The 15,610-nt window shown below is 48.2% G+C and overlaps 1 protein-coding gene and 1 non-coding gene across 3 annotated transcripts in view; both read right to left on the bottom strand.

Annotated features, from left to right (window-relative positions):
* Slc4a5 (solute carrier family 4 member 5) overlaps positions 1-15,610 on the bottom strand; it is an 80,837-nt gene that overhangs the window by 51,017 nt on the left and 14,210 nt on the right. The window contains exon 4 of one of the 2 annotated variants that reach the window (XM_021191856.2): positions 12,993-13,122. In XM_021191856.2, the coding sequence (XP_021047515.1) occupies positions 12,993-13,122 (130 nt within the window). Of the gene's footprint in view, positions 1-12,992; positions 13,123-15,610 lie in introns of those variants that run through there. The other variant, XM_021191857.1, reaches the window with a different exon arrangement.
* LOC115063586 lies at positions 1,347-1,453 on the bottom strand. Its single transcript, XR_003843419.1, has one exon. It is a non-coding gene; the product is annotated as a U6 spliceosomal RNA (small nuclear RNA).

Below are 15,610 nucleotides of genomic sequence, written 5' to 3'. Positions count from 1 at the left end.
GGGGCAGGGGCAGGGGCAGGGGCAGAGGCAGAGGCAGAGGCAGAGGCAGGTGGATCTCTGTGTCTTTCACACTAGCCAGGGCTACATAGTGAGAGCCTATATCAAACAACAACAAGCATGATGGTACAGGCATTTGGGAAGTAGAAAGTAAAGGCAGGAAAATCAAAAATTCGGGGTTGGCTGGCCAGATGGCTCAGTGGGTAGGGTGTCTGCCAAGAGTCTAGCGATCTCTGTTTGTTCCCTGGAACCCACACACAGGTAGGAGGAGAAAACCAACTCCACAGAGTCAGCCTCTGCCCCGCCTCTGCCCCGCAGCGTGTGGGCGCACAGGCACACACATACACAGTCTGAAATAATTCAAGCCAAGAAGTTCACAATCATTCCCAGCTACATAGCTGAGCCTGGGGTGAGCCTGAGCCACACCGTCCAGGCTGAATCCCACCCAGGCTGAGCACATCTGACTCAGGGCACCAGGAATCACGTGCCAGTGTTACTTAAAGGGGAGATACAGGGCGGATGCTGAAACAGCTGGGCTGTGAAGAGCACTGGCTGCTCTTGTGGAAAACTGGGTTCGAATCCCAGCATCTACATGGTGGCTCACGACCATACGGACTCCAGCTCCGTGGGATCTGCTATGTGGGCATAGCATCACTCCTACCATCACCATCACTCTACCAGATGAGCTGTGGCCTCGGTGGAATCTGTTGTTTGTTTTGTCTCTAACATAAGGACCCTGTGCTGGCTGGTTTTATGTTAGCTTGATACAGGCTCCCTCATCAGAGAGGAGGGAATCTCGGCTGAGAAAATGTGTCCGTAAGAGCTGGCTATAGGCAAGTCTCTAAGGCATTTTCTTTCCTTCTTTCTTTCTTCCTTTCTTTCTTGCTTCCTTCCTTCCTTTCTTTCTTTTTTAACAATTTTTATTAGATATTTTCCTCATTTACATTTCAAATGCTATCCTGAAAGTCCCCTATACCCTTCCCCCACCTTGCTCCCCAACCCACCTACTCCCACTTCCTGGTTCTGACATTCCCCTGTACTGGGGCAAATAATCTTTGCAAGATCAAGGGCCTCTCCTCCCACTGATGGCCAACTAGGCCATCCTCTGCTACATATGCAGCTAGAGACATGAACTCTGGGGGAACTGGTTAGTTCATATNGTTGCTCCTCCTATAGGGTTGCAGACCCCTTCAGCTCCTTGGGTAATTTCTCTAGCTCCTCTATTGGGGGCCCTGTGTTCCACCCAATAGATGACTGTGAGCATCCACTTCTGTATTTCCCAGGCACTGGCATAGCCTCACAAGAGACAGCTATATCAGGGTCATGTCAGCAAAATCTTGCTAGCATATAAAAATATGGAATGCTTCATCAATTTGTGTGTCATCCTTGGGCAGGGGCCATGCTAATCTTCTCTGTATCATTCCAATTTTAGTATATGTGCTGCCGAAGTGAACACGGGCATTTTCTTAATTTGGGGAAGGTTAACACAATGTGGTTGGTGCCATCTCTGGGCTGGTGGTCTTGGGTTCTATTTTAAAAAAGAAAAAAAGAAAAAAAAAGGCTGAGCAAGCCATGAAGAGCAAACCAGTAAGCAGCACCCCTCCATTTCCTAGACATCAGTTTCTGCCTCCCATGTTCCTGCCCTGCTTGAGTTCCTGTCCTGACTTTCTTCAATGATAAAGAATGGTATGAAGGTGTAAGCCAAAAACCCCCTTTCCTCCCCAAATTGCTTTTAGTCATTGTGTTTTATCACAGCAATAGTAACCCTCAGATAGTCCCCATGTAGCCCAAGCTTGTCTTAAACTTGAACTGTTGCCCAGATTGGCCTTGAACTTGTGACTGACTCTCCTACTTCAGCTTTCTAAGGGCTGGGATTACAGCTATGTCCTGCCACATGTGACAATTTTAAAGCATTTTAAAAGTGCAATTCGATCTCCTGGGCAGCGCAACATCTGAAGCTCAGGCTATGTTGATTCTAAGCATTTATTATTTTAAGAAACACATTGGTGGGGCTGGAGCCACAGCTCAGCAGTTAAGAAAGAGCAACCACTGCTTTTGCAAAGGACCCAGGTTCTGGACCCAGTACCCAAGTGGCAGTCCATCGTTTTCCATAACAGCAGTTCCAGAGGATTCAATACCCTCTCTGGCCTCTGTGGATGCTGCACACGTATGGTGCCCATGCTTACATGCAGGCAAAACACTTCTATACATAAAATAAAGTCAATCTTAAAAAGTAAAGAACTGGGCTGGAGAGATGGCTCAGCGGTTAAGAACACTGACTGCTCTTCCTGAGTACAAATCCCAGCAACCACATGGTGGCTCACAACCATCTGTAATGAGAGCTGAGGCCCTCTTCTGGTGTGTCTAAAGACAGCTACAGTGGACTTACATACAATAAATAAATAAATCCTTAAAAAAAATAATAAAGAATTACGTTTGGTGTTGGAGAGAGGGCTCGGCAGTTAAGGGCGTGTGCTGACCTCATTTCCCAACACCTGTGTCAGGTGGCTCACAAGCCGCCTGTAATTCAAACTCTGGAGGAGTCCATGCCCTGGTCTCCTTGGGCACCTGCACACATGTGCAGGAATCCACTCTCCCATACTCATAAGTAAAAAATAATAATAGTTTTAAAAGGGAAATACATACTTGTATGAATTTTTTCTTTGTTTCCTTTTTTGTTTGATTTTTATTTTGTAAGGCTGGTCTTGAACTTACTATGTAACTGAGGGTGTTCCTGAATTCTCAAGTGCTTCTGGTTCCAGAGGTTTGTGCCACCACATCTGGCTGCTTTAATACATGAACTTATGTTTACTCACCTAGGATGCATGCATCCATGCCCCTGCTGTGGTCACTCTGTGCCACCCATGACTTTACTCTGTAATTTTCTTAGCCCCGCACTCACCCCAAAGCCTAACTTCTACAGGTAGCTTTAACAGCATCCACTAATATGCTTTTATTACATTTTTTAAAATTTTGGGATATTTATATGTGTGCAAATTTGTGGTCATGATAATGCCACAGTGTCCTTGTAGGAGCCAGAGGGCAAATCTCAGAAGTTGACTCTCTCCTGCTACCATGTAGGCCCTGGGGAATGAACTCAGGTTGTCAGATTTGGCATCAGGACCCTTATCCACTGGGTCATCTCAACAGCCCTGTACCTCATTCTTATATGTGTAACATTTGTCTTAGTTAGGGTTTCTATTCCTGCACAAACATCATGACCAAGAAGCAAGTTGGGGAGGAAAGGGTTTATTCAGCCTACACTTTCACCCTGCTGTTCATTGCCAAGGGAAGTCAGGACTGAAACTCAAGCAGGTCAGGAAGCAGGAGCTGATGCAGAGGCCATGGAGGGAGGTTACTTACTAGCTTGCTTCCCCTGGCTTGCTCAGCTTGTTTTCTTATAGAACCCAAGACCACCAGCCCAGGGATGGCACCACCCACTAGGGGGCCTCCCCCTTTGATCACGAATTGAGAAAATGCCTTACAGCCAGATCTCATGGAGGCACTTCCTCAAGGGAGGCTCCTTTCTCTGTGATAACTCCAGCTTGTGTAAAGTTAAAAACCAGCCAGTATATATTTGTTTGTTTGTTTGTTTATAAAAGCAATGTATTTATTTTCTTTTATGTGTTTGAGTATTTTGCCTGCATGTACAAAGTAAGATCAGCACACGTGTAAAGTGCCTGCAGAGTCTAGGAGAGATGTCAGATGTCCTGGAACTAGAGTTAGAGACAGTTGTCTGCCTTTGTTTGGGTAATGAGAATTTAGCCTGGGTTTTTTTTGGAAGAACAGTGAATACTTTTAACTACTGAGCCACCTCTCCAGACCCTAGATTCATTTCTTAAAAGTAATATGAATGTGAGCTGACTCTCGTCATCCAGTGAATTATTCAACCTTCCAGGTGAGTGATCTCAGGTCTGCGTGTCCCAGCGTGAACTAAAAGTGACGGTTGATCAGTTTGCAAGATGCTTTCCTAGAGGTCGCTGAGGACTCAGCAAGAACCGTCTGGATTCTGTCCTTTCCTAGAAATTCCTTCTGTGGAAACGGAGTGGACGTTTGTCAAGGGTGGGACACCTGGAGTGGAGAGGTGGCTCAGCAGTTAAGAGCACTAACGCTTGATTAGGACCCAGTCTGATTCCCAGCACCCACAGGCGGCTCACAGCCATCTGTAACTGCAATCCCAGGAAATCCAATGTCCTCTTCTGATCCCTGGAGGCACCAACCATATATGTGGCACAAATACATACATAAAAGCAAAACACTCACACATAAAATGAATAAATCCAATTTTTTAAAAAAAGTTAAAGAAGCCGGGCATGGTGGCGCACGCCTTTAATCCCAGCACTCGCGAGGCAGAGGCAGGCAGATTTCTGAGTTCGAGGCCAGCCTGGTCTACAAAGTGAGTTCCAGGACAGCCAGGGCTATACAGAGAAACCCTGTCTCGAAAAACAAACAAACAAAATTAAAGAATGGAGCAGGTATGCCAATTCTGTTTTACTTTCACAGTTTACATGCAAACACACTATGTAAAATCACACAAGGTTGATTAAGGTACTTGCTTCTGCATTCAGTCCTCAGAACCCACGTGATGGAAGCAGAGAGAGGAAGAGAACAGATTCCCACAGGTGTGCTTTGTCCTCTACCTGCAGTGTGTAACACATGCATGCATATATATATATATATATATATATATATATATATATATACACACACACACACACACACGCATGTGCACACACATGCATACAGAGACATAAAAATAAATAAATAAAATGTAATTAAAAACCATATGCGTGAAGTTTGGTGTGTGAAACAAAGTACACAGTCTCTACAACCGATCTAAACACAAACCCATGGTTTGTCAACCAAACCTGGCAGTGAGTTTGAAATACTCCGCATGTAAGCCATGGCTGAAGTGTTGACATACACTCAGAGAGTTCAGACAGCCCCAGGGGGCTGATGGGCACCGGAAGGCTTCACCGGCCTGGGGATAACCATTTTCATCTAGGCTCAGAACTTCATCTTTTTAGGTTCCCAGGGATGATCAGATACAAAGCTGATGACCAGTAAGGACCAGCTCCCCAAGAGCTGATGTATAACCTAACCGCCGGCCTACTTACCTTACAGTAAGCTTTGTAAGAGCCTCTCACCCTCCAAACCTTCCTTTTTCTCCGTGGTAGACATACTGGAAAGGTCAAGTTAGCATCAGGATGTTGCTCGGTATAGCATCAAAATGAGTCAAGTTGGCTAAATGGTTATAACATTTAATAGACTCGGGATAAGGAGCCGGAGACTCCGTCTCTGAAGATGAGATGTGTCTGGGACCAGGACCAGACTGTTGGGTCCCTTTTACTTAGACTGTTCTGGAATGAACCCACTTTCTTCCTGCCATGATTACCTGAGTCTCTGTAATTCAGTCTTCCTTTATACTTGCCTAAGAACCTGGGCAAGGCTTTGGTGATGTCTGCCATTTGGGAATTCTTAGAGAGCCATCCTCTCCTAGGAAGTGACTGTAGCTGGGGGGGAGTGGGATGTCCTGCTCACAGGCCTGGCTCAGGAGAGGGGTTTGTCCACCTTGTTATACACGAGCCACAGCAGAGCCAATGGACAAAGTAACTGCCCAATTCTGAACTGGGTCTTTGGGGCAAAGGCTCCGGGGACTGTACCTCTCTGAGTCCTCTTGCCTGTATTCCCAGGGGGGTTATATTGTCTTTTCAGGGGACTGTCAGGCTCCCTCGGACTCTGTTTTCCACTGTCACCTTCCTGATCTCGAGTTTCACTGCCTCTCGCCCACCTTTACTCTCCAGGACCAGGCCAGGGTCACCTCTCCATGTGAGGCCTCCCAGAAGTCCAGGGTGGACAGACAACTCTTCCCCGACCACCCTTAGTGCTTACTGATAAAGCACTGGTTATCAGTAATGGTTAAAGCTTACCAAGCACTTTCCAGGTGGGACATCTATTACTCCACCCTCAGCTTACCAGAGACAGGGTCTGAGTACAAGTCCTTTGACAGAAGGGCCTGGGGTCTCAAACTTTGCACATGCTCCCCTGGGTCTCCCCTGTCCTGTATTTGAGCACATACCTGCCTTTTACACTAGGACAAGAGTCAGAAAACAAGTCCCCTTGAGCTAGGAGTGATTGTGGCCTGTTTTCATATGGCTCAAGTGGAATAGTTCCTAGGAGCTGGAGAGATGGGTCAGTAGTTAAGAGCATTGGCTCCTCTTTCAAAGGACCCAGGTTTGATTCCCACCTTCCCATATGGAAGCCTGAAACCATCATAACTCCAGTTCCAGGGGCTCTGATGCCCTCTTCTGGCCTCTGTGAGGGCTAGGCATACAAATGGTGCACACACACACACACACACACACACACACACACCACATGTAGAAGTCAGAAAATAGCTTTCAGAAGTTGGTTCTTGCCTTTGTCTTTTTGAGACAGGGGCTAGCCTGTTTCTGTTGCTGTGCTGGCTACTCCAGGCTCGTCGCCCCATTAGCTTCTGACTCTCCAATCTCCCTCTCCCATCCCATAGGTGTGGTGGGGTCACAGGCACACCCCACCACATCCAGCTTTTTATGAGGGCCCTTAGGGTTACCTGGCCAGTACTTTTGACAGCTGAACTCCCACAGTCTGAGTTTTTGTTACATATTTAAAACTTAGCTAAGGAGGAGGAAAAGAAGGAAGAAGAGGGAGAGGAGGTGATAAGAGAAGGGAGTATATGGGAGCCCAAAGCCCGAAGAATTTTCATCCCTGGTTGGCGTGGGACTGCAAGCCTGTGGTGGACACAGAGATGAGCAGATGTCTGGGGATTTCTGGCTAGCCTAAGTAGCTGTATTTGCAGGTCCCCGGCCAACAAGATAGCCTAGCTCAAAAAACAAGGAGGAGCAGGCTAGACCACTGAGTAAGTAAAGGTGCTCGCCCCCAAGAAATCATCTTCTGAACCCCAGGCTAGACCACTGAGTAAGTAAAGGTGCTCGCCGCCAAGAAATCATCTTCTGAACCCCGCACATGTGCCACAGCACATGGGTTCTCTTCCCGTAGACATGTACACATACAAACAGATGAAGGAAAAAGAAAAACAAACAAACAAACATACAAAGTGGATAACAACTGGAAAATACCACCAGAAGTTGAAGTTGACCTCTGGTCTACACACACACACACACACACACACACACACACACACACACACACACAGAGGCATGCTCATGCATGCATGCAGGCACACACGCATACATGCATATGATTGAACACACTTACTCCTATTTTCCTGCTTGCTCACTATAAACTTCAGGTATGTGTGTGTGTGTTTGGCAGTGAAGGAAGAAGAGAGAAGGAAGGTGGAAACCAGCAACCTTCTGCTTTCAGACCAGTGGGTCAGCAGAAGGTGAAGCAAATAACTGCAGAAACCTCCACCTGACCTCAAATCTCCATGCATGACTCTACTGTTAAGAAACACAATGGCCGCAGAGCAGTGGTGGCGAATGCCTTTAACCCCAGCACTTGGGAGGCAGAGGCAGGTGGATTTCTGAGTTTGAGGCCAGCCTGGTCTACAGAGTGAGTTCCAGGACAGCCAGGGCTATACAGAGAAATCCTGTCTCAAAAACAACAACAACAACAACAAAACAAACAAACAAAAAACAAAAAAGAAAGAAAGAAAGAAAGGAAGGAAGGAAGGAAGGAAGGAAGGAAGGAAGGAAGNAAGAAAGAANNAAGAAAGAAAGAAAGAAAGAAAGAAAGAAAGAAAGAAAGAAAGAAAGAAAGAAAGAAAGAAAGAAAGAAAGAAAGAAAGAAAGAGGAAAAAAAAGAAACACAATAGCTACAGGCCTGGACCCGGAACCATTGCTCTGGGTACCTGCAGCCTGAAACTCTCCCGTGCTACTCTTCCACCCCCTCCCTCCTCAAACCTGCTGGGAGCCCCACCTGCACCTGCACCTGCACCTGCACCTGCACCTGCACCTGCACCTGCACCTGCACCTGCACCTAGAGCCTGGCTCCACTCAGCAAGCCTGTCTCAGCCCTCTGCCCAGTTAAGCCCTTCTCTTTCTTCTCTCTCATTTCCATTAGCATCCAAAACAGGTTCACATGTCTCATCCTCAAAGACAAAAGCCAAAGCTGAGGCCGCAGGTCAGAGATGGCATAGCATACACGAGGCCCTGGGCTTCCTTCTTTTTGAACAGTACATGAACAGTAGCAGTGAGGGGGCTTAGTTGCCAGTGTGCTTGCTCAGCGTGTAAGGGAGAGCTTTAGTCCTTGGTACTGCATAAAAATCTGGGTGTGGTGGGCTGGAGAGATGCTGCACTAGTTGGGATCCATTGGAAAAAGTCTAGTGGTGGTGTGCACCTGCAACCCCAGGGCTGGGGAAAAGGTAGCAGGGCAGAGATAGGCAGATCTCTGGAGATGCTGCTAGCCAGCCTGGTCCACTGGTGAGCCCCAGATTCAGTGAGGGAGCCCTCAAAGGTAACATGGAGAACAGCTGAGGAAGACACCTAACACTGACCTCCAACCTCCACACACACGCTTACACACATGTACCTGTGCATGTACACACACAGGAACTTGTATAATCATACAACACACTGTCTGTAAGTGTTATGGTGACCCACACCTTAATCTCATCTCTCAGATGGAGGGACATAGGAGAGGTAGAAGTTCAAGATCATCCTCTGCTACGTAGTAAACTCAAGGTCAGCCTAGACTTTGTCTCAAAAATTAAATAGATAAGTAATTTTTTTTAAAGCTGAATGAAGACTTCCCTTGATCCTGTGCTCTGCTCCAGAGACTTCTGCTCTTGGACAAAGCCCTCAGTTGTCCAAATGATTAACCGACTTCCAAACACTGAGCTCACCTGGTGCTGCCGGTGCTCTACCACGGAACCAGCTCCCCAGCCCAAGCTTTTTCCTTTTATCTCCTCTCAGCAGTAAAACCAAATAGTCTGTCTAACATAAAGACCTACTCTGTCTTTTCCCATAAACCCTTTCAGGTCCCCCAAATTCTCAGCATCGAGCTCAGAGCTCCCACCAGCATGGGACCTACTGTCTTGCCCATGGACCACGGCAGGGGCTGACGGTCTTGCCCTATTATACATCCACAAGGAACCTGTCAGGCCTCTCCTTTCCAGCTTGGTCTTTAGGCCTGAAAACACCCCATTCCATCTATTAGGCACAAGCTAAGTAACATCAGGGCACTCTCCAGCCCTTGCTCCTTTGGCCTCTCCCTCATTGCCCATCTTTGCTGTGCTAACTCTGATCCACCCTCCTGTCTTGGTGTGAACACCCTTCCTCCTGGAAGCCTTCCTTGACCCTCTCACACCTCTATGCATCCACACCGCCCTCATTTCCAAGTGTCCTGTGATGTGACTTTGTGCCTCACTACACAGAAGCCAATTGAACAAAGACAGCATCTGCCATGTTCCATTTTTAAATGGCTCAAGGCTTACAGTGAGTAAGACCTTAGTAACTATTACTTGAGTGAGTGAATGAAGTCTGTTGACTTCCACACTGAGCGGCCGGCCTTGGCTTCCTCCTCTGATTTATAAAGAGGGGGTAGTTCTGGCCCTAGAAGGCCGACCCCAGAGGACTGGAGAAGCTTTCAGTCGTACACAGAGAAGGGACATATTCTAAAAGAGCAATATGCAAGATCGATCGTAAATGAGAGCGGGTTCGAGGCTGACATGGGAGCCCAAGTTCCCTCCATCCTGCTGACGTGTGGAGAACCATTCAGAACTTTCGAGAAAGTGTCCTGATGAGGGACGAGAGATGTAGTTCGGTTGATGGAGGTCTGGCCTAGCGTGCATGACGTCCTGGGCTCAACCCCCTAGCACCATGTGCACCAGACAGCAGGAAAAGCAAGACTTCAAAACCATCCTCTGTAGCCACATAACAAGTTTGAGGCCAGCCTGGGCGATATGAGACACTGTCAAAAATGAGAGCAAACACTCCCACTCAGAGCTAAGCTGACCCACTTCGCGTGCACCTTTCAACTCTTTTCATGTCGTGACAGGAATGTTCTCAGAGCATATGTATCTCCTAAGAACCTTCTGGCAAGTTCTTCTTGCTCTCAGGCTGCTGAGCGGAGGCCAGAGCAGCCTGGATTTGGAGCGTGTTCTCAAGGCTCTGGAGCGTTAAGCTCTAGTTATTTCTGAATCACCCCTGAAGAGCCCTCCACTATTGGGTGCATTCCAACCTGGGCCGTTCTCTTTCCAGCCTCTCCTCTTTCAGGCAGGCAGGTGTCGGTTTGAGAAAGGTTGAGGTTTGGGGTAATTTATTTGCTCATAAAATGGGGGGATCACCCCTACCTCACCTGATTCAGCACTCCCTCAGACAAGGTCATTCATTATTAGTGAGCAGCCAGACAGGACCCCCCCCCCCCACGTCGTCGGAATGCCAAAGAGACAGAATTAGTAACAGTCTATCTTATTAACTGCCTGGCCTTCCACCATCGATCACATCAGAAGCACCACTGCACATACAGTCCCGATTATGTGCAGGGCGGGGGGAGGGCAAGGCTCAGCAGAGCCCCAAAAGCCACTTAAATCTACACAGCAGTGACTCCTTCCAAAGCCTGAAATGTCCCCTAAACTAATAAGCCCCCGACAAAGCATGGCCAGGGAAAATTCCTTGCGGATTTGAGATTTTCACTCTCTTAAGCTCCTAACTCAATAAAGCAGGCACTCCCTGCAGCAAATTAAGTGCTTTTATGAAGGCGGCCCCTCCCCCCACTCTCTTTGATGTGTGATTAGTCCCCTAATGCCAGGGCATGGGGTCTGTAAGAGACACCTTCAGTTGTCTTCTGTTAACTCCAGAGGCCCAGAGTCCACTGGGATTTGCTGATTCTTTGAGTCTGGAAACTTCTGAGACTTCTGGCTTCCCAGACCTGGGTCCTACAGTCTGTTAGCTGGGAGGAATGCTAGCCATGACAAATCCCAAGCAGGCCTGACTAAGCCTTTGTGGTCGTCTTGTGGTCGGTTGGTTTTGTTTGATTGGTTGGTGGGTTGTTTGGGGTTGTGTTAGTTTGCTTGCTTGCTTTAAATTACTGTTGTTGGTCTTTTTTTGTTTTTGCTTCTGGGGGGGGGGTTGCTTTTGTTTTTGTTTATGTTTTTTTACAACAAGGTAGCACTGTGTAGTCCTAACTAGCCTGGAGCTTGCTAAGTTGTTGACCAGGTGGCCTTGAACTCACAGAGATTGATCTGGTTTGCTTTGGGAGTGCAGGAATTGAAGTCACAAACTGTCAGTGAAGGCAGGGGGTAGGGGTAGGGGTGGGGGGTGGGGTAAGGACTCTCTCTCTCTGCCCAGGGAGGGGGAGAAGTCAGTCCCTCTCCCCCTGGCCTCCGAGAAGGGCTTTTTAAAGCTTTCTTCTCTATTTTTCCACCTTAAGTGGAAGAGACTGTCCCTGGGGCAGACTGTCTCAGAGCCCTCCCTCTCAGGTGGTAAATGACAGTCCTGCAGGCTGAGCGCTGGCAATCTGAACTGCCCTTTCCCATCTTGTGAACCCTGGTTAGAGGTCTCAGGCTCTGCAGCTGTGGGTATTTAGCTCCAACTCCAAAAGAATTGCCTTCAGCCCTAGGTCTTCCCCTGAAAGCCAGACCGGTGTCCCCAGAAAGGGCTAGGGGGGTGGAGGGAAATGGCTAATAAGCTTGGAAGAGCACAGAAAAGTCCAAGAGACCTCAAGCTGGAGGGTCACACAGGCAGGGGGTGTGGGTGCGAGAGTGTGTGTGCACGTGTGTGTGTATATGAGTGTGTGTGTGTGTATGAGTGTGTGTGTGCACGTATGTGTATGAGTGTGTGTGTGTGAGTGTGTATGTGTGTATATGAGTGTGTATGTGCACGTGTGTGTATGAGTGTGTATGAGTGTGTATGTGTATATATGAGTGTGTGTGTGCACGTATGTGTATGAGTGTGTGTATGAGTATGTATGTGTGTATATGAGTATATGTGGGTACGTGTGTGTGTGTGTGTGTGTGTGTGTGTGTGTGTGTGTGTGTATGTAGGCCTGTAGTTGACATCTGAATCCTTCTTCACTCGCTCTCCATTCTGTTTATTGAGGGAAACCTTAACCCAGAGCTCAGCACACAGATTCTGGCTAGTCTAGGTAGTCACTTGTTCTGGGGAGTGCCTTGGCTGAGATTACAGATGACCACTGCTCCTGTCTGGCTTTTACATGGATTCCAGGGGTCTAAGCTCCGGTTTTCACAGTCGCCCGGATAGTACCTTATCCACTGAGCCAGCTCCTTACACCCTCCTGCTTTCTTCCATGGCTCCACCTCTGGAGCCCACTCTGCTTGTCCAAACTCTGCTAAGAATGACGAGCCATTCAGACTTACGTCCCTTCTTCCTCCAGGAAGTCCTCCCCGTGTACTCCAGCTGGACTGGAACATTCCCTTCCATAGCATTTAGTTTGAACCACTTGACATTTATAGTATTCCAGGGTTGTTGCATAGATCACTATTCCATCATACATTCTCTCTCTCTCTCTCTCTCTCTCTCTCTCTCTCTCTCTCTCTCTCTCTGCCTATTCATGTGTCACATGTGTGTGAAGGTATATATTTCAAGATGAGAGAACAAGCTAGTTCCTTAGTTCTGCCCACCATTATTTAGACTCTCACTAGTCTGGAACTTCCTTAGGCTAGGCTGGCTGGCCACAGTTCCTGGAATGGGCATATCTTCATCCCCTGGCTGCCACCGAGGTTACGAGCACACAGCACCACTGTTAGCTTATTTTACATGGATTCTGGAGACAGAATTCAGGTTCCCATTTCTCCAAACAAGCACAGCCCCTCGGCTTTTGAAGTGCCATTTCTTTGACAACAACAACAATCATTTATGTTTGCTCCCTATGGTTTAGAGTTCTGGCAGCTGAGAAGGTGCTCACCCATGGACGTGCTCCCCCACAGAACTCAGGCTGTGACACCACTCCCCCCCACCCCCAGCAGGAGATTTGGCCCAGCCTGGGCCCCCAGCCCTGGCCACGCCCCCTCCTCCATCCCGGCTCCCTCTCACCTGGCTGACTCCTTCCACTCCATCTGGTCCCCATCATGCTGTAGAGTGTCCATCTCTGTGAAGAGGGTGGGGTTGGGAGCCTCATCTTCCTCCCCCAGGATGTCCTGCAGCTGCTCAGCAGCTGGAGACCCTGAAAAAATGAAGGAGTTGGGTCTGCGGGGTGCCCAGAGGCCAGGAGGGCCCGAAGGCCCACAGGAACAGAGCAGGCACCTGGGCAAGGGAGGGGAATTTCTCCATTCTGTAAGGCTCAGTCCATTTTCTGGGTCAGCTGAACTCTTGCCCCTTTGCACTGGGTTGCAGGTGTTAACCTTTGAGAGAAGCAGGAATTTCGGCTGTGCTTAGATTCCAGGGTCTTATAAATGACAGTGAAGGCTGGGAAATGGCCAAAGACACAGCAGCAGCAGGATCCAGGAATGAAAAAGTGAAATGTGACCCATCCACACAAAAGCCTAGAACTCTCTCTCTTGCTCCGCTAGGTCCCTGGGCAGTCAGTGGTCATGAGGCAGCAGCAGCATCCGCGGAAAGGCGGGGCTAGAGCATCCTTCAGGCTTTCACACTGGTGAGGGGGGGTTGATTCCTGAGTGTCCCACCTCCTCACAGTGACCTGCCAGAAGCCACCTCCTGAACATTTCTCAGGTGCCTCCTTTCCACTTCCTCCCTCTTCCCAGTGTGTCTAGTGGCTCCGCGCCAGGCATCGTCCTTGGGACTGGGAAATAAAGCTGTGGAGATGATCCACGGGAAACAACCAAGTAAACAAATCCATAAACAACTGTTTGGGATAGTGGTGAGGGCTCTGAAACAAAACAAAACAGAAAAGACAAAACAACCAAGGGAAACAGGAAGCTATAGAGTGTACGCTGGCCACAAAGCCCCTCTGAAAATGGCATTTGGGTTGTGACTTGGACACGGGAAGGAAATGTGCCTAAGTGTTGTAGATGCCCTGTGGTGAGCATGCACATGCGCAGGGCAAGGCTGCAGCTCAGTGAGCCACCCAGGAAGATGACAAGATGTCAAAAGATGGTCAACGCCCAGGCTGAAGGCACCCCTGGCTCCCCTGCCTCCTCCCATCTCCTCCAGGTTTTACAGACTACACCTTCCTCATCAGCCTGATTCAACCTCCCACCAAATGTCCGCAGACTGACCTCATGAAGCGGTCCACCTCTCTGAGTCTCTTATCTTTTCAGTTTCTCTGACTTCTGCCTTCACTTATTGATCACTTGGTTCTTCCCTGTCAGTATTTTGAAGAACTCTATTCAAACCTTCTAACCTCTCTCTCCCCTGAAACTTCCCGGTAGAGCCAGACATTCAGAAGCACCCAGACAAGGACCCACAGACCACGATGATCTTCATGTCGGACGTGTCCCGGAGTCCACCTGAACATGAGTCACACCGTTGCCGCTTACGCGTGAGGATGATACCCCTGTCACAAGGCTTAGACCACAGACGGCCTTATTGCCTCTTACTGCCACCAACCCCAGGATGCAGGCTCAGCACCCATGGAAGAAAGCCTCTGGCTGTGGAACATTCTGCTTGGCCTTGTCTGCACTCTTCCTGTGTCCCTCAGAGCCAGTCCCAACCATTAGTCCCTCTCTGTAAGCTTCTTGGGCTTCTATCCCTCTTCCACGAGGAAATAAAGCCACTTAGGTGTGAAGTCCACCAGATTCCTCTCTGCTGGCCTATACCCTGCTGCCAACCACCCTTGGGGCCAATCCTTCCTCCACTCACCGTCCTCAGCACCTTGCCCAACAGCCTCTGCCGCCTCCCCAGCCTCATCACCTCTGGGCACCCCATCCATGGCCTGGCAGCAGCCAAGTTCACTCTTTAAATATTCCTGCTTGTGCAGTGGACTTCCAGAATCACAGTGTTCTTTGAACAGGACCCAGTCCACGCAGGGTAGAAAAAATTATCCTAGCAGAAAAAGAAGTGCCAGTAACTTCTGTGTCTATAGACCCACAATGGACGTCACTGATCTAGATATATTTGAAATGTTTCTATTATTTTAAACTTATTTCACTGGCTTATTGAGTTTAAGGAAATTTCTCTTTCTTTCTTTCTTTCTTTCTTTCTTTCTTTCTTTCTTTCTTTCTTTCTTTCTTTCAAGGTCATTTGTGTAGGCATAGTGCCTTTATGGCAATACACCTTTAATCCTAGCTCCTGGGAGGCAGATGCAAAGGAATTTCTTTGAGGTTGAAGCCAGCTTGGTCTACATTGTGAGTTTCTGGAAAGCCAGGACTACAAAGAAAGATCCTATCTCCTAAATAAATAAATACACAAATACATAACCAACCAACCTAAAACAAACAAACAAACAAACAAAAACCTCATTGTTTTCTCTTTTCTCCCTTCAAGTTGGGGGATGACCATGGTTCCTTGATTCTGAAGAAACAAACCAATTCCCTTTGGGATCAGTCTATTAGCTATTGCTCGGTTTGGGTTTTGCCTTGCTGGGAACAGGACCCAGGACCTGTTTGCACTTAGCAAGCAGTGCACCACTGGGCTACATCCCTAGCCCGGACAGCAACTCAAGTGTAGATTTGCTCTCATGGATTTCCAGTTGAAAAGCTTTGGGTGGCTCTTCATTACCTAAAGCTTGGGTTTGGTGATATGGTTCAAACCAT

This window comes from Mus pahari, chromosome 2 (genome assembly GCF_900095145.1).
Source record: "Mus pahari chromosome 2, PAHARI_EIJ_v1.1, whole genome shotgun sequence".
Taxonomy (NCBI): Eukaryota; Metazoa; Chordata; class Mammalia; order Rodentia; family Muridae; genus Mus; species Mus pahari.
This window is presented reverse-complemented; position numbering and strand designations above follow the sequence as displayed.